The sequence below is a fragment of the Astatotilapia calliptera genome, chromosome 19 (genome assembly GCF_900246225.1).
Source record: "Astatotilapia calliptera chromosome 19, fAstCal1.2, whole genome shotgun sequence".
Classification (NCBI taxonomy): domain Eukaryota; kingdom Metazoa; phylum Chordata; class Actinopteri; order Cichliformes; family Cichlidae; genus Astatotilapia; species Astatotilapia calliptera.
In genome coordinates this window covers 18,661,470-18,680,425 of record NC_039320.1, presented here as the reverse complement: position 1 = coordinate 18,680,425, position 18,956 = coordinate 18,661,470, and the positions used below count along the sequence as shown (strand labels likewise).

The 18,956-nt window shown below is 38.1% G+C and overlaps 2 gene segments (V, D, J or C); both read right to left on the bottom strand.

Annotated features, from left to right (window-relative positions):
* Nucleotides 1-17,508, bottom strand: part of LOC113012022 (Ig kappa chain V region Mem5-like) — an 86,808-nt gene extending 69,300 nt beyond the window's left edge. Inside the window, 3 exon segments of the V gene segment in view lie at nucleotides 11,953-11,955; nucleotides 16,986-17,280; nucleotides 17,460-17,508. Of these exon segments, the coding sequence occupies nucleotides 11,953-11,955; nucleotides 16,986-17,280; nucleotides 17,460-17,508 (347 nt within the window).
* LOC113012029 (Ig kappa chain V-III region VH-like) lies at nucleotides 14,179-14,917 on the bottom strand. The segment is given in 2 exon segments: nucleotides 14,179-14,636; nucleotides 14,729-14,917. Coding segments are annotated over 2 exon segments (423 nt in total).
* Nucleotides 17,509-18,956: the final 1,448 nt, after the last annotated feature.

The window sequence follows — 18,956 nt, the reverse complement described above, 5'->3', positions numbered from 1 at the left end:
TTATTCTTTATCAATGAGAATTTATAACTTTATATTTTCCAACCATGCACAGAATGCTCTATGTGAGTTCCAGAGGGCAACACTATAACAGTGATTTACTGAACAGCTGAGTTACAACTTGTCACTCACACACTGAGAAAGCATCCTTCAGCACTCACAAACTTTCAATTTCTTAACAATTTGGACACTGTTTTTCTCAGTCATGCCTGAAAAGAAATCAAAAAACCTACTCATTCTTGACTTCTCTGCTGTTCAAATGTCAACCTTTCTGACAGATGTGTTATATTTTGCTGCTTTGCACAGTCCACTGTTGCTTTAGACAGAGCAACTGTCAGCGCTTCACCACAGAGTCCACGATCCTGGACTTTCACAAAGCTGAAAGGAGTAAGACAGCAGGGTTATTTCAAGAGACATTCTTATTTCTCTTGTGTTCATTTTTAACCCATGATTATGCATTTTTATTGCGATTTAAAGCCATTTTTATAATTTAACCAATTAAGAAATATTACAGAAACAATCTCAAAAGAAATGAAAATGATTTGGTGGTGAACAGTTTTTTCAACACAGAGGTTTTAAAATGTTTGCTTTACTAGAAAAAAAAAAGTGGTTAGATGCTTGTTCAGAGGTGTTTGTGCCACTTAATGACTTTGGATCACTGTGCTGGACTTTTTGTGGAGGAACCAAACTCTTCAGTCATTATAAGTACCCAAATCATCAAGAATATAACTGCATCAACAAGACATTTACTCTCAAGTATCAGAACTTTTTTTTTATTAATATGAAAATAATTTAAATAATTTAAATATATTTATATAAATAGATGATGTCTACTGAAACCTAACACCAAAATAAATAAACAGATCACTGCTTTCACTTCACCAATTTGTTACATTGATGTAATTTAAAAACTCTTTGCAGACAAACAAGGTTTTTATTCAGCTCACAAAAGAAAACTGATGAACATGAATAAGGCTCATAAGTATACTTATGAGCCTTATTCATGTTCATCAGTGCATCAGTTTTCTGACCTCACAGTTGTCAAGTATACTTGAAAAGTATACTTGACAACTGTGAGGTCACTTTTCATTTCCCTTCCATTCTGTTGTATAAAGTGCAAGTTTTGCAACTTTAGAAAAACAATTGCATATTTGGAAAACATCTTTTAGCGGGTTTGTTAAATTTATTCATGAACAAAAACTTACATAAGTTACATAGTTATATTGTATGTGGTCTGTAGATTTTTATAGTTTATATATCAACACTGAAAAAATCTAAATAATAAAATACTCACATCATCACACTCTACATTAGACTGTTTTTGCTGGTAATCTTAAAAATATGTAAAGTAAAACATTTAATTAAATTCAATAATATGTAAATTATATCAACTGGGCTACATTAACCATAATCATATACTTAAACACAATAATAGATTATTTAAACTCAAGTTAATGCTGCATCTAAAATCCATTAATTTGATTTAATTTCTTTCATTCATTGTGTTTCTGCTTGATGACTCTGACTGTCTTTAGTGGACCAGTTATTCTCATTAGTCTAAATTACTGTGTGAACACTCCACCATCATGCCAACACAGAGAGTAATAATCTGCAGCATCTCAGAAAACCCAACATGACAGAGTTATTGGAAAAATCATTAAGTTTTCAGTGTAAATCCATTAAAAAGAAGAAAAGCTTATGTTTGAGGGATCAAGGTCCAGAGGGGCTTTTAATAAATTTAGGGGTCCTAGAGGAACCCTTCTGAGGCAGGAGGTGTTACGCCCCTCTGCAGCCCGTAATCTCCTTAGTGTGTTCAGTTGTTGCTAATTGGCCACACCTAGTCAGGTGTGAATAAGAGCATACTTGAGGCAGGCTTTCCAGAATGCTCACTGGTCTTTGCCTTGGTGTCACCAGCCATTTCAGCCAGCCTGCTATGCCATTTTAAGATAAAACCTCTTCTCACTCACACTCCGGTATTCATCTCCTTTTTCATGTTGCGGCTTTTGAGCCGGGTCATAACAATTGTCAGAGTGAACTCAGGCTCAGATCCACTGCTGCTGAAATGACTTGGAGTACCAGATTCGCATCTGCTGATTTTGTTAAAAAGCAGTTTGGGAGGCTGTCCAGGGTTCTGTAGATACCAGCTGAGATCATCATCAACTCAGAGAGACCGTCTGCCCCAAAGCAGCAGCCTTAAATACAGGAGACTGAGTCACAGATGGACTGGCATCTGATCCTGGAAATTAAAATATGCTTTATTAAAATGACAGTGTGATGTAAATTACAGTGTAACAGAGAAAATAATAGAACCACATCACTTCTCACCTTGAAGTCTGAGCATAAGTGTGATCAGCAGTTGAGTCAGTAACATTATCATCATTGTCATGAATAACTGTCAGAGACTCTGTACAGACGTTTCCTGCTGGTTCTTTTTAAACTGGTCTAGGATCAGTGACGCATAACAAGCGAAAGTGAAATCATCCCTCATCTCTCTATAGAATTTTTTTAAATTTTATTTTATCATTATTCTCTCAATTCCAAACGATCATTGATCTTTTCTGATAAATTCTTATTTGGATTTATAAAAGGGGTTTTAAACAGCTCTTTCAGCCTGAATATCACTGATGGTTGAAGCATACTGAGAAATAGATCCACTGCCACTGAATCAAGATGGAGTTCCTGACAAGCAATTTAATGCCAAGTATGTACAAAGTTTTGTGGTTGGAGCTTTGGAGGGTGTCCAGGTTCCTGAAGGTACCAACTGAGATCATTATCAATATCTGAACTCCCTGCAGAGCTGATGGTGAGAGTCCCTTCAAGACTGACAGACTTTGCTTTATTGGTTTGAGTTTTAAAAAAAAAAAGTTATTGTCAAAGGAGTCTGAAATGATAAATAAAATTATTTCAGTCTTGAGGGAAGAAAAACAGAGAATATATCAGTTAAAATCCTTAAGTGTTTTTCAATGACTTACAGCAACATAAACAATAATTTAAATATTCATGAATTTTAAATCTTTAAATCTTACAAATGTGACAGAGACGATTCTGACCAGTTCGAAGGAGAAGAGCAGCAGTAACACACTGAGGCTAAGCTGGTAGAGCTGGTTGAAAGGAGAAGTGGACTCTGCAGAATCATCCATCATGACCACAGACAGTCCCTCTGCAGGAGACAGTGTGCAGGGTACAGCGAATGCTAAAGTCCAGGTGAGGACCTCAGTGTGAGATGAGCACACTCAGATCAATATGAATTTCAAAGTTTTTAGAAGGGAAGAAAAACTTTGTGTGTGAGAGAACAACACTACCAGCACCCCAGTACAGGGTGTCTGAATCGGCTCACAGTCTAACTAAATCTCTGATTGTAAGAGTGTTACCCAGGAAGCAATACAAAGCTTAGATGGGGTGAGGGAATAAGCCCATTACTACCTCTTGATCAGTGTGCTTGGAATAACTGGGTTCAGTGTAGTGGTTTGAAAAAGAAAGCCCAGGGGGTCTGTTTCTTTTAGAAGGCTGGAGTAACCTGTAAGAGCTGTTTATACTAATGTGGATTAATACTCAAATGTCCAGTTTTTCATTTGAGAAACAAATAAATTCTGTTGTAAAAGCCAGCTTCTTCCAGCTCAGGGGCCCTTGTTAAAATTAAAAACCTTTTGTTATCTGCTGACTTTGAGAAAGTGAGTCATGCATTAATTTCATCCAGGCTTGACTACTGTATTAGTGTTTATTTTGGTATCAGCCAGGCTCTGCTCTCTCATCTTCAGCTTGTTCAGAATACTGGTGCCAGATTCTTGACAGGCACTTATAAACACAACCATATTTCCCCAGTCTTGGCTCGTTTACACTGGCTTCCAGTATGTTATAGAATTGATTTTAAGATTTTATTACTTGTTTTTAAGTCTCTAAATGGATTAGCTCCATCATACTTCTCTGATCTTTTAACCGAAATACTTCAAACAGCACTCTTAGGTCTGCCGATAAGTTACTTCTGACTGTTCCTGTGAAGGACCTGGGTCGAGGGACTGTCTCAACTGTATGGACTTGTTTATGTTTGATGGGGTGTGTGTCTATTGTACTGCTGTCCCTTGTTTCCCTGTGTAGTGGTGTGTGTGTGTGTGTGTGTGTGTGTGTGTGTGTGTGTGTGTGTGTGTGTGTGTGTGTGTGTGTGTGTGTGTGTGTGTGTGTGTGTGTGTGTGGAGCACGAGCACTGGGAAGAAGACACGGCATGGGAGTTGGAAATGCATAGAGATGTATTGTTGTGTACTATTTACTTCACTGTAAATAAACACACTAGATTTATCGCACACTCCTGCATTTGGGTCTTATTTGGGTCCTGGGTCTTATTTTCCCAAAATTACCATGGTCTGCCGGCGCATACCATGACAATTTTTAGAAGCAGACTAAAACACAGAGGAGACCGGGCCTTTGCGATTACTGCGCCTAAACTTTGGAACAGTCTGCCTCTTCGAATTAGGATCTCTCTAACTCTCGACATCTTTAAAACCCGTCTAAAAACACATTTTTATTCACTAGCTTTTAATTGTGACTGAGCTTTTGTTTTGTTCTTTGCATGTGTTTGTTTTACCTTTTCCTTTTTTACTATGTACAGCACTTTGGTCAACCTGTGTTGTTTTTAAATGTGCTTATAAATAAATTGATTGATTGGTAATTCTCTGTGGGGTTACTGTCAGCTCTGTATAAATGTATAAATGTGGATCTGTATTTAGTGCTTGTTGAGGTTACTGTCAGCTCTGTGTTCAGTGGTCTGTGTCAGAGTTTCTTCCTCTTCAGCAGCTGCAGTCAGTTCCTGCTGTAACAGCTCAGTGTCTCTGTAGTGTGACTGAGGGAGGTTTTTGTACAACTACAAATTACTGTGTGAACACTGGCCCGTTATGCACACTCTTACAGTAGTAAACTGCTGCATCTTCAGCCTGAACTCCACTGATGGTCATAGAGAAGTCAGAGCTGCTTCCACTGCCACTAAATCGAGATGGTGTTCCTGACTCAAGTGTTTTTGCCCATTTTATTAAGAGCTTTGGAGTCTGTTCAGACTTCTGCTGATACCAGAATACATAATCATCATCATCAGAATCTCTGTAAACATCTTGGCTGGTCCTACAGGTCAGAGTGACAGTGGATCCAGGAGTAGATGTCACTACTGGAGGTTGAGTCACAGTCACCTGACCGCTGCATCCTGCAGACAAAAACAAAGCATTCATTTATCAGCAGAAATCAATGAGAGAAAAAGCAGCACATCATGTTTGAAATGTTGCTGAGTGAATGAACCTGTAAAACAGCAGCAGGTCAGCGTCCAGATGAGGATGGTGATGAGAGTCATGGTGGTTGTGCTTTCTGCTGTGTTGACTGACAGATGTGAGTCCTGCAGTGTTGAACTCACAGGACTATAAACCTTCTCAGTTCTCTGGAGGATCAGCTGATGATGCAAAGCCTCCTCTCTATGGAAATCATTTCTCTGCTCTCAACACACAACAAAGCAATGTGAGAAGCAACAATAAATTATTATGACATGATTATGATCCTAACAAAACACTGGAAAATACTTCAGAAAAGCGATTCTTTTTAACATCTGGATTAAAATGGCAGGTTGGTTGGAAAGCGTAGATTTTACTTTTTTAATCAAGAAAAATATTAAAACAATCCTTAATTATTTTTTTTTTAAAGAAAGTCAATTGAACACAAACACTTTTATGATAAATATTTTCTAAACTGTGAAGTTTACTGGGGAAAGTAGTTAATTTCCAGCGTTTAGAGGCTTGATCAGAGTGTGGGAGGTTTTTGTACGGCCACTTAATGAGTTTGTATCACTGTGGTGGACTTTTGGTGGAGGAACCAAACTCATCATTCACTGTAAGTATCTAAATCCCCTCATATTACTACATAATACTATACTATTACTATTTGAAATATGTCATCAGAGTGTATTTAAACATTGTGTATTCAATTTTATTCTGGGTGTTTTACTTGATGTATATATGATTGGGTTTAGTCATAGTAGCTGTTATTGAAAACTTGGTATCAGAAAGTGTGAATCTATAATACAGTATCATGACTAAATGTTTATATAGTACTGAAAATTAAAATTATATTTTGAATAAATCTATTTTAATTAAGTTTTTTTTGTATTTATCTGTGAATAAATATTTTTTCACAAAATCTGAGGCTGAAAATAGCACGAGGAAGCTTTGATTTTATGTATTTGTACAAACAGTTAGCTGGATAAAAAGGTTTTACATTCTTGGCTTAAAAATAAAAGAGTTTTATTTAGATGCAATTTAACGGTTCCATCGCGAGTTTATGGTTCAGTACTTTGAGGTAGTAAAACTGAAGTGAAACAAACAGATGGCAGTCTGTACAGACGGTTCATTTTTTCAGTTAAGAAAATAAATGTAGGAACTAGATGCTGTACAATAAAATTACTTTTATGGCAGGTTTAGAAAAAAAAAGATGTGTAACCTAGGGGAAAATTCCAACTTTAAATGTAAAATTCCAACTTTGTCATTATTTGTAATTGTTATTTTTCCATTTCTTCCACGATGCTGTTAATCTCTGTCATGTATCATAACTGTGTAATGTTCAGCTCTCTGTCCTACAGCAGAAGTTAATCTGCTCCTTGTGTGTTCCTGCTCTCCCTTCCAGCTGGCCCCATGGTCAGACCCTCAGTCTCTCTGCTTCAACCCTCCCCTGAGGATCTCTCTGGGTGCACCACCACACTGGCCTGCCTGTTGACCGGCTACTCTCCAGAGGGAGCCGAGGTGAGATGGGAGGTGGACGGCAGAGAGGTGACAGAAGGGGTCCTGATCAGCTCAGAGGAGAAGAAGAGTGATCGCTACAGCAGCAGCAGCACCCTGACCTTGAGCCAGAAAAGCTGGTTGAAGGGAGAGCTTTACTCCTGCAAGGTCATCCATCATGGCCACACACAGTCCCAGTCCCTGAGCAGGAGCTGGTGTGAAGGCTAGAGGAGTTACCGAAGCCCAGGACAGGAACCGGGTGTGTGGGGAGCAGGAGAAAGACACCTGCCTCTGTGATCTATATGTGTTTTTGTTTGTAGAAGGAAATACAGCTTTGTGTGTGAGAGAACGACACTGATGTAAAGTGTTGACAAGAACAACAAGCTAAAGAGCGACATGTGCAGCTCAGCAGCTGGTTGTGATTGTACTTGTCATATTAATGATTCATGTTTGTGTCAATAAAGTTTGCAGTTATCCAGAATATTATAAAACTTTTTTGTCTTTCTTCAATGATGAGAAGGAAGACAGTATTCAGACATTTCATTATTCTGTTTACAACAAAATGACACAAAGGACTAGAGAACATAACCCCACGTGTTTTAATATATTTACAAAAACCACTGAGGCATTATGAAATCAGAATCAAATATGTAAGCAGGCAAATTTACTCAATTCTAATGAAGGAATTAAAAAATAAAAAAGTTTAATTTTAAAGCACAATTTCCTTCTAAAGAGATTCATTTCTAACAATAAGATTGGTTGATTTTTTTGTTTAGTTATAACTGACTTCAAAATAAAATAACTGCGTCACATGTAATACTCAATTAACGTTGGAGATGTCAGTCAATTATTCTTCTACTCATATGTAAAACCTTGCAGTTCCATGGTGTCCTGTTTGTACTGCTATGACCTTGTTATAGGACCCACTTTGTACCATCATCTGATCTGTTTCTGTTTTGACACTTTTCAGATTGTAGCACCTAAAAGTTGAATGAGCTTGGCTGATTCTGTGAGTGTTTTTTAAAACTCTGCTGAAAACTTAGTTTTATAGTTTAGCATTTTCTAATATTTCAAACATTTTCTGCTTGTTTAATCTTCCCTGGCTATGTACATCTTTAATTTTGATTACAGTTCTTAATAATAGTAGTTTTTTATTATATAACATATATTATCTGTGCGTAAACACTGGGTCTTCATGCACTCCCGTACAACATTATTCTCCTGCGTCATCAGCCTGAACTGACTGTCAAGCTCCTTTTCCAAGCTCCTAAGACTACGATGACCTGGATGACTGAGAACCTTCACAGACAGACCCTAACCCTAATCAGGATGGACAATTTGTGTCAAACACAAAAAATAAGAAGAAGGCAAGAGGCAGAAGGCAGCTCACTTACTTGGGACTATTTACAATTAAGGGTATAGTATTTATGATGATTATTTTTATTACTGTTTAAATTCAAAGCATACAAAGTTAATTGTTTGTATATAATTGGACTCAAATAACTTCAGGTTATTATAATTCTTTTATACTAGAGTATATTTGAATTTCATTCTGTTTCTCTTGACAAAGCTTTTTTTCGTAAAGGTATTGCCAGGATTCCTGGATCATTGACCCATCGTTTTCGGTTCTTGTTCACTGATTTTTTCCACATGTTCCATTTCCTGTTTCATTATGTTCAGCCGTGTACTCACCTGTGTACAATTATCATCATCATTCAGTCTGTTTATTTAAGTTCCTCAGTTTTACCAGTTCACTGTCGTGTCATTGATGTTGATGTCGTCTTTCCCGTGTGTGCTCTCAGTTCAGCCAGCCATTCAGTTATCCAGCCAGTCAGTGTTTGTTCATCTTCTATTCATCCACTCTTTATAATAAACCATCTTCAGTTCATCACTATCCACAAGTCCTGCATTTGGGTCAGTTCTTCGCATCCGCACACAAATCCTGTCAGATATAATGCTTTTTGGTGTTATGTTGGATAGAAAAGACAGATGTGAAACGTAAAAGTGAGATCAGAGGTCAAATGTGATAGAATCACCATATAACAGTATCATTGAAACTCTATTAAATACTTGGTATCTTAGTGTTAAAAAAAAACTCTGAGCTGATAGAACACGAGCATTAATCTTTGAAAGTGATGAAATTTTATTAGAACATCTGAGTGAGTACAATGATTTTTGTGTTCTTTTAAGAAGTACATTTGTTGTTGTTTTTTTATTTTCTTTGTTGACAAAAATACACAGTACACCAAAAGATTGTTATTTTGAAAACTATTTTGAAACTAATCTGTGAAAAAATATAGTGTGAAATTCCCCCCAAAAAATGAATATCACTCCATTGTACGTGGTGATATTTGATATCATAGATGTTATATTTTATTATATATTACATAAAAATGTATTTGTGGTAATTACATGTGAAGATAAAATAATTTGATGTCTTTAGGTTCTTTACAGTCCGTATGAAGTGATTAAGATAAGATAAGATAACCTTTATCATTAATTTGTTGGAAGGCTGCCGACCTTTGCCAGCACCATCATACCCCTCTGACCATACATACATTACAACATCACATGGGGAAGACAGGTCAGAGAGATATAATAATGGAAAATGCACAGCATGAGGAAAGACGAGGAGGAAAAATAACTCCCCCCAGACTGAGCTCCAACAGGGAGATCAGTTTGAGAACAGAAAAAAACACCTCAGCACATAGCTCATGAATCAGCACATCTCACAACATAGAAGACATAAGCTTCAAAGGCGTATGGAGGGGGTGGGGGGTGAGTGTAGGTCTGTGTCAGTCTACATGTGTATCTTTGCGTGTGAGTGTGTTCCGTGTTCAACCGAGAGAAAGTGTCCCTTCACCTGGTTAGGCAAACGTCAACAGTCTTCGGTCGACGTGGGTCTGACTGAGGGAGGTTTTTGTACGACTACAAATCACTGTGCGAACACTTTACCGGTGGGTCAATCTGTTTTTAATGAATGGTTTTCTGTATTTATCTGCAAATACATTTTTTTTTTAATCTGAAATCTGAGACTGAGATTGTATTTATTTATACAAACAGTAAAACATTCTTACCTTAAATATCTTTTATTTGATTGCAGATTAACAGTTTCATCTCTGAGTTAATAGCTTATCAGTCTAATGTAGTAAAAAGGAAGTGAAACAAACAGACGACAAAATCCAGCTCTGTTTGTTTTCCATCAAGAAAATAACTGTAACAACAAGACATTTATTCTAAATTATGTGTTAATGTGACTGTGAAAATACAATTTTTTAATATTTGTTTGTTAAAAGTGTTAGGGTCTCCTATTTATGACCTTTCATCTGATCACAGTGTCATGCACACAGTTAATCCACAATGCTGTTAATCTCTGTCATGTATCATAACTGTGTAATGCTCAGCTGTCTGTCGCTGAAAATATGATCTGATGACTTGCACTGAAATTTTTGACACCATGTTGGATATGACATTTTATGCTGTTGACTAAATGAATTAGTTTTCATACAGATGCACTTTAACAGACTTTACAGTTCATTAGTCTGATGTGATGAAAAGGAAGTGAAGCAAACAGATGACAAACTTTAACGTTTCCTGTACACATTTCAATTTTATCATCAAGAAAACAAATACAGCAACACATTCACTAATTATTTATACTTTGTTAAAACCTAATATTTCCAATTTCTCAGTTTCTGATCACATACAGTTAATCCACAGGCCTGTTAATCTCTGTCATGTATCATAACTGTCTCATGTCAGCTATCTCTCCTACAGTAGAGGTTAATCTACTCTTTGTGTGTCTGTGATCGTCCCTCCAGCTGGCCCCATGGTCAGACCCTCAGTCTCTCTGCTTCAACCATCCTCTGAGAAGCTCTCTGGAGGCCCAGTCACACTGGCCTGCCTGCTGACCGGCTACTCTCCTCAGGGAGCTGAAGTGAGATGTAGATGGCACAGAGGTGACAGAGGGGGTCCTGAACAGCTTAGAAGAAGAGAAGAGTAGTCGCTACAGCAGCAGCAGCACCCTGATGCTGAGCCAAGAGAACTGGATGAACGCAGAGGTGTTCTCCTGCAGGGTGAACCATCATGACCACCGGCAGGCCAAGTCTTTCCGCAAGAACCGGTGTGAGGGCTAGAGGGGCTGCTGAAGTCCAGGACAGGAGCTTAGTGTGGGGGAGCAGGAGATACATCCCTGCTGCTCTGATCAATATGAGTTTGAAAGTTTGTAGATGAAATTATTTGATAACAACAACTTAGATAGTGACGTGTGTAGAAGCTGGATGTGAGTGTACCAAATATCTGCCTTATTACTGATTCATATTTTTGCCAAAGAGCTTGCAGTGATCCATATTATTAAGTCTTTTGTCTGATTTTTAAATATACTTGCTCTATAATTTTAGTGTAGTGTGCTATATATTAACCTGTTCCCCTAACATGTGAAAAATCAAGACTGGGAGGAGATTAAGATGGCAGGGCTGCATCTGGCCTGAACATCTGGAACAAATCAAATGTGAGGTGATCTCTTAAAATTAAGGGAATAGTTGAAAGAACCTTGTGGTCGTTTATTTATTTATTTTAGCAGGATGACAATATCTGAAAATTTTACTCTTGCGGAAAAAAAAATAACTTGAGTTTGATTCAGTAAATAAATTCTCCATTTTACATTTAAACTTTGAAGAGATCTACAAAATAAAAGCTCATGTGGTCTTGCCATGTCCAAAACTTCAATATAAAATGTATCTTAGTGAGGGTGCTCATAATGAAATATGTAAGTACACAATTACTCTGAATGTTTTATTTTGCATTATAACAATAACAACAGCAAAATATTTTTATATTACTTTATGTACAGCAATGTTTTGAGGTAAATATCAAATGACACAGACTTTAAATTGTGCCACTTCATTTGAAAGTTTCCACATCTGTAATTGGAGTCAGTGAGCCAGTCCTTGAGTCTGTACAGAAGCTCACAGCTGCAACACTGCAAATAGTAACAGAAAGAGGCTTTTGTATGACTGTATATTAGTGTGCGCATGCTCGGTCAGAATACACATCCATACAGTAGTAATCTCGATCATCAGCCTGAACTCCACTGACTGTCAGATTGAACTCAGGCTCAGATCCACTGCTGAAATGACTCGGCGTACCAGATTCACTTCTGCTGATTTTGTGAAACTGTAGTATGTGAGGCTGTCCAGGTTTCTGAAGGTACCAGCTGAGATCATCATCAATTCCTTTACTGGCTGTACAGCTCAGAGAGACCGTCTGCCCCAAAGCAGCAGCCTTAAATACAGGAGACTGAGTCACAGATAGAACGGCATCTGATACCAGTGGTTCATTAAAAGTTCGAACTAAGTGCAGTGTCAGTGTTCTCTGACAGCATGGTGGGAGTTTCTAAAAATGACAAACTCTTCATTAATCCCATGCAAATGTATCTGGAGCAACTCTGACATATTACAAAACAATAATATGATAGACTTCCCAAATTGGAGTTGTAAAGGAATAAAATACTTGGAACATATATTAGAAGAAACTGACTGTATTTCGTTTGACAGACTACAATATGGGATCAACAAGAAAATATTTTTAGAATATCAACACTCACTCCCTGCTCTCACCCACACAAACTACAGACCTGCATCCACCTGCTCCCTCTGAACCCCCACCCTCCTGACATACAAAACTCTGAACCACCACCATTGCTTTTTACTGACTGCCCTATCCCCACTTGCACACAAACTTGCCCACAATCCCTATGATTGTGTTGGATACTGCTGTTTATATAATTGTGTAGTACTGTATTGTGTTGTACATAAGACTCCTATTTTATTTTTTATCTTTTTATCTTTAGTGTACACTGAGGGCCAGTGGGCATTGCAATTTCAAATTCCTGTGTATGACTGTGCATATGGTCTTTAACTTTACATAAACTTATATAAGTCACATAGTTACATTAGATATAATCTCTAGAATTTTATAGTTTATATATCAAAACTGAAAAATCTAAAAATTAAAATACTAACATCATCACAATCTACATTAGACTTTTTTGGTAACAGCAAAAGTATGTAAAGTAAAACATTTAATTAACTTCAATAATGTTAAAATTCTATCAACTGGGCTACATTAACCACAATCATGTACTTAAACACAATAATTGATTGGACCAGTTATTCTCATCAGTCTCTTCATTGACAATCTGCACCTGCAGCCTTCAGTTGAAGTGAAAGATGTGTTTCCTCTATTTTACTGTGTGAACACTCCACCATCATGCCAACGCAGACAGTAATAATCTGCAGCAGCTTAAAAGAACCCAACATGATGGAGTTATTGGAAAAATCATCCTGATGAAGTTTTCTGTGTGAGTCCATTAAAAAACCTTTAAATCTGAGGAGTTGTAAGGCATAAAAACAATTATTTATTTATTCATCAAATTGTATTAACATTAATTTGATCTATTAGACTCAGAGAGGACACTGAAATAACAAACTTGTTTTCCTTTTCCTTTTGTACTATAGGTTGACAGTAATGATAGTCAGTCATGGGATTGTTGTAATAACCACAACTTGTCAACAACTTCTCCTGCCTTAGGTTTTGGGTGCAGATATGCTCTTTATTTTTATTAATGAGCTGAAATACATTAGAGACATTTTATACCTTCAAATCTCCTCTTCTTCAAAACAACGTAAAAGAAAAAGAAAAATGAGAACAATGCCAATTTCTTTTGGAATTTTCATTTTTTTTCACTCTTGCTAAACCTTCTCTTTCAAAATATTTATTTATAACCTTTGGTGAGAGGTTGACAAACCTCTGATTCATTTTCAGCTTTTATTCTATGGTGAACTAACAGGGTACTCATTTGTAACTGCTCTCACCTCCAGCAGGACTTTGTGCTCCCCCAGTGATGACAAATGGTGTACTGGAAGCCCAGGATAAGAGTTCAGTGTGACACAAGCAGCCTGCTTCTTTTATCAATATGAGTTTGAACAAACAATGCTGTGTTGGCAACATCAACTTGGATCATAAACTTGTCAACATCAGTGTTTGGTCTTTGAGATGAATTACTAGAAATCAAATTGTTCCAACTGCAGATTCAATAATTTGACAATATCTAAGAGAAAATCAGTGTTTTGTATTCATGATAAAGGTGGCAAGATACAATGGAACTGATTTTTTTTTTCATAAAGGATCACAAAGCTTAATATGAATATAAATATAAACATTTAGGATTCATCTTTTTATACAAACAGCAAAACACTTTGAGTGAAATGTCAAATAATGCAACGTAAACAGAAAATGACTTAATCACAGCAGATACTTTAAAAATCCTTATCTCAAAATGCCCCAATATACATGTAATATCTCTGTTTATTTCTGTATTTAGTGCTTGTTGAGGTTACTGTCAGCTCTGTGTTCAGAGGTCTGTGTGAGAGTTTCTTCCTCTTCAACAGCTGCAGTCAGTTCCTGCTGTAACAGCTCAGTGTCTCTGCAGTCTGACTGAGGGAGGTTTTTGTACGACTACAAATCACTGTGTGAACACATCAGCACTGTTTATTTCATGTAAACTCTGACAGTAGTAAACTGCTGCATCTTCAGCCTGAACTCCACTGATGGTCAAAGAGAAGTCAGAGCTGCTTCCACTGCCACTAAATCGAGATGGTGTTTCTGGCTGACTTATGCTAACATGGTGAATTAGGAGCTTTGGAGTTTGTCCAGACTTCTGTTGATACCAAAATATGTAATCATTATTTAAATCGAAAATGTCCGTAAGATCAAAACCATCACTTCTAGGCCGCCTGTAAGCAGCTGGGTTGGTCCTACAGGTCAGAGTGACAGTGGATCCAGGAGTAAATGTCACTGCTGGAGGTTGAGTCACAGTCACCTGACCGCTGCCTCCTGCAGACAAAAACAAAGCATTCATTTATCAGCAGAAGTCAATGAGAGAAAAAGCAGCACATCATGTTTGAAATGTTGCTGAGTGAATGAACCTGTAAAACAGCAGCAGGTCAGCGTCCAGATGAGGATGGTGATGAGAGTCATGGTGGTTGTGCTTTCTGCTGTGTTGACTGACAGATGTGAGTCCTGCAGTGTTGAAGTCACAGGACTATAAACCTTCTCAGTTCTCTGGAGGATCAGCTGATGATGCAAAGCCTCCTCTCTATGGAAATCATTTCTCTGCTCTCAACACACTGAAGGCAAGAAGGGACACAAAGTCAGAAGAAAAATTGTTTGGATTAATACTATTATACATTATACAAACTTTATTGATACCACTGACTTTTTATTGAATGGAGGAAAATATAAAGAAAATATAATTCTGCATTTTTAATATCTGGATCAAAGCAGCAATTTGGTTGGTCAGCTTACTTCATACTTTTGATAACAGACATTGAGCCTCTATTGTTGTTCTAAGTATATTGCCAAAATCTCATAATTCATGTTTTAGCATTTTACAGTTCCTTAGCTTTTCCTTTTCTTTTTCTGTTTTTTTTTTTTTTTTTGTTAATAAAACTTTATTTGATGTCTGCCTTTGTGTTTCAATTGGTAGTAGATCAAAGAAAATTATGAAAATGATTTAAAATCATCAAACAATTTTAGTAAATTTCTTAAATCCACGTTTGGATTTAATGAGGTTTAAACTGTGATGATTTACTTGAGAAAAGGTTCATTTTCAGCAGTTTGACACTTGTTCAGAGTGCAGGAGGTTTTTGTACGGCCAGTTAATGCATTTGTATCACTGTGGTTGACTTTGGGTGGAGGAACGAAACTCATCATTGAGTGTAAGTACCAGAAATGTTTACTTTGTGCAATACATAATACCTCTTTAAAAGAAATTTGCAGAGCAGAACATTGCTAAAATTAAGTGATTATTAATAGTTAATTCATTCAGTCTCAGTCAGTTGCCGAAAACAATATTCAATATTCTTTTTGTCATCATTTGTGCTTATATAATTATTTTCCAGTTAAATTTTTTAAACTAGTGTTTGGTGTTAGTGAAGTTGTTCCTCTCAAAATATGACTGTTCGATTTGAATTTTATTTTCACTTATACTTAAATGCTTTTTAAAATTCATAAGTATATAAGTGTGAATTTCTCTTGTGGACATTATTTTTTCAGTGTATTCAGATCAGTTTTGTCTTTGTGGTTCAATTATTTTACATTTAAAGAAGTGAAAGAAACAGATGTGACATTTGAACCATATTCACATGATTCAGCTGAAAGTCAGAAAAGTATCCTACAGATCAGTTATTGACTGTAACAGTGATGTTTTTTTTTTATCAGCAATCACTGTCACTTTTTCAGATGTGTTTACCAGGTTTCATTCCTTTCTTCTTTGTCTTCTTCCCCCTCTTCTCCACCTTTTCTCCTCCAGCGGGTGTAGTGAGGCCCACTCTAACTGTGCTCCCACACCAGAGCAGTGGCACTCTGGTGTGTCTGGCCAGTGGGGGTTTCCCATTAAATTGGAAGCTCGGCTGGAAGGTCCTCAGGGGTGTCAAACAGCTTGGAGGCTCAGGGTACAGACGGTCGCTACAGCTGGAGCAGCACCCTGAGCCTCTCTGCAGACCAGTGGAGGAAGGCGGGCTCAGTGAGCTGTGAGGCCAGTCTGAGTGGACAGAGCCCCGTCACTCAAACCCTGGACCCTGACCACTGCTCAGAGTAGAGCTTCAACAATATTTTATGGCTGTGAAGCTTTTTATACTTTGATGAAGCTACATGTCTCCTCTGTTGCGATATTTCTGCAGACGTTTGACTCTATTCATCTAAATGCAGAATTCATCAGCTATTCATATTATATTGTGCTTTAAAACTATGCTTGTAAGAAAGAGAAAACAAGTCTATATCACAAAGTAAAATCGCAGCTTGGGAAAAATCACTTTTGTGTTCTTGTTTTTCCATTACTTTGCACAGAAATACTTGATCAAACCTCCATATTTCTCTTAGATATTTATACATTTACACATTTATGTTTGTAAATATAAAAAAATACAGAAATATTTCTTTATACATATTAGTTTCTATCGGGGCACCTAACAGACCTGCACATGATTTTTTTGTTCATTGAGATATATTTAAGTATTTTTTTTTATAAATAAAGCTGTGTATTTCTTCAGTTTTGTTTAGATTCTTTGTGTTTTTGCTTTTGTGGTGTCGAGTTGATCAGTTATTGCAGTCTGTCACTCTGCACCTGCAGCCTTCAGCCAGACTGAAGGAGGTTTTTGTACAGCTCTAAATCACTGTGTGAACACTCCACCACCATGGTAGCCCAGACAGTAATAATCGCCAGCATCTTCAGCCTGAAACCCACTGATGGTTAAAGTGTACTGAGAACCAGATCTGCTGCCACTGAATCGAGACTGAGTTCCTGAGGAGAGACTTGATGCTTTGTATATAAGTAGTTTGGGAGGCTGTCCCGGTTTCTGAAGGTACCAACTGAGATCAGCACCAATATTTGAACTTCCTGTGGCGCTGATGGTCACAGTCCCACCAAGACTGACAGACTTGACTTCATCAGTCTGAGTCAGAAAATTGGCAAGTGACTCTGAAATGAAGGAAAAAAAAAAAAAAAAAAATTTTTAAAAACTTATTTTTATTCCCAAAAACCATGCATCAGGAAGACAGTTTAAACTTCAGAATGAATGTACACATGAAACAAGCTGAGTAAATTTCACCAAACATTCTCCTGAAATATTATTATTAGGTTTTTTTTTAATCTCTCACCCTGACTCAGAAAGCCTAACATCATAACCACCAACATTGGAAACACCATCCTGACTCAGTTTTCAGTGGAAGTGCCTGAGAGCATGTGTGACAGCAGAACTTAAACTGTGAGGAGCAGTGATGCATGAAAGTGTGCAAAACACACTGTAGGAGGAAACCACCCACCTCTCCCAATGAAACAGAAAACACAGAGCTCATGTGGATTGTTCAACTTTTTCATTATGTGACCCGTGGTAGGTACCTATTTAAAATAGGACAGAGCCGTAGGCGCACAGTCAGTTTAAAAGAGTTTAATTTTTAATACAAAATAAAATAGTGTAACAGCGGCACCTAAAAACAATTAAAAACGTTACCTTATTAAAAACGATAAAACTGTAGGATTGCCCGTGAGACAGGACAAGCGCTGCGGGGAACCGTTTAAAAACAAATCGACATGGCACACAGGTTAAAAATGGACGGCAACTCACACATGACCCCAAATGGGTAAAACACTATTAAAAAAAAAAAAAAAAAAAAAAAGGATTTGTTTGCGGGCGGTTTATCCTTCAAGCTCGGGTCCTCTACCAGAGGCCTGGGAGCTTGAGGGTCCTGCGCAGTATCTTAGCTGTTCCCAGGACTGCGCTCTTCTGGACAGAGATCTCCGATGTTATTCCCGGGATCTGCTGGAGCCACTCGCCTAGCTTGGGAGTCACCGCACCTAGTGCTCCGATTACCACGGGGACCACCGTTACCTTCACCCTCCACATCCTCTCGAGCTCTTCTCTGAGCCCTTGGTATTTCTCCAGCTTCTCGTGTTCCTTCTTCCTGATGTTGCTGTCATTCGGAACCGCTACATCGATCACTACGGCCGTCTTCTTCTGTTTGTCTACCACCACTATGTCCGGTTGGTTAGCCACCACCATTTTGTCCGTCTGTATCTGGAAGTCCCACAGGATCTTAGCTCGGTCATTCTCCACCACCCTTGGGGGCATCTCCCATTTTGACCTCGGGACTTCCAGGTTATACTCGGCACAGATGTTCCTGTACACTATGCCGGCCACTTGGTTATGGCGTTCCATGTATGCCTTGCCTGCTAGCATCTTGCACCCTGCTGTTATGTGCTGGATTGTCTCTGGGGCATCTTTACACAGCCTGCACCTGGGGTCTTGCCTGGTGTGATAGACCCCAGCCTCTATGGATCTTGTACTCAGAGCTTGTTCTTGTGCTGCCATGATTAGTGCCTCTGTGCTGTCTTTCAGTCCAGCTTTGTCCAGCCACTGGTAGGATTTCTGGATATCAGCCACCTCCTCTATCTGCCGGTGGTACATACCGTGCAGGGGCCTGTCCTTCCATGATGGTTCCTCGTCTCCCTCCTCTTTCTTGGGTTTCTGCTGCCTGAGGTATTCACTGAGCACTCGGTCAGTTGGGGCCATCTTCCCAATGTATTCTTGGATGTTCCTTGTCTCATCCTGGACTGTGGTGCTGACACTCACCAGTCCCCGGCCCCCTTCCTTCCGC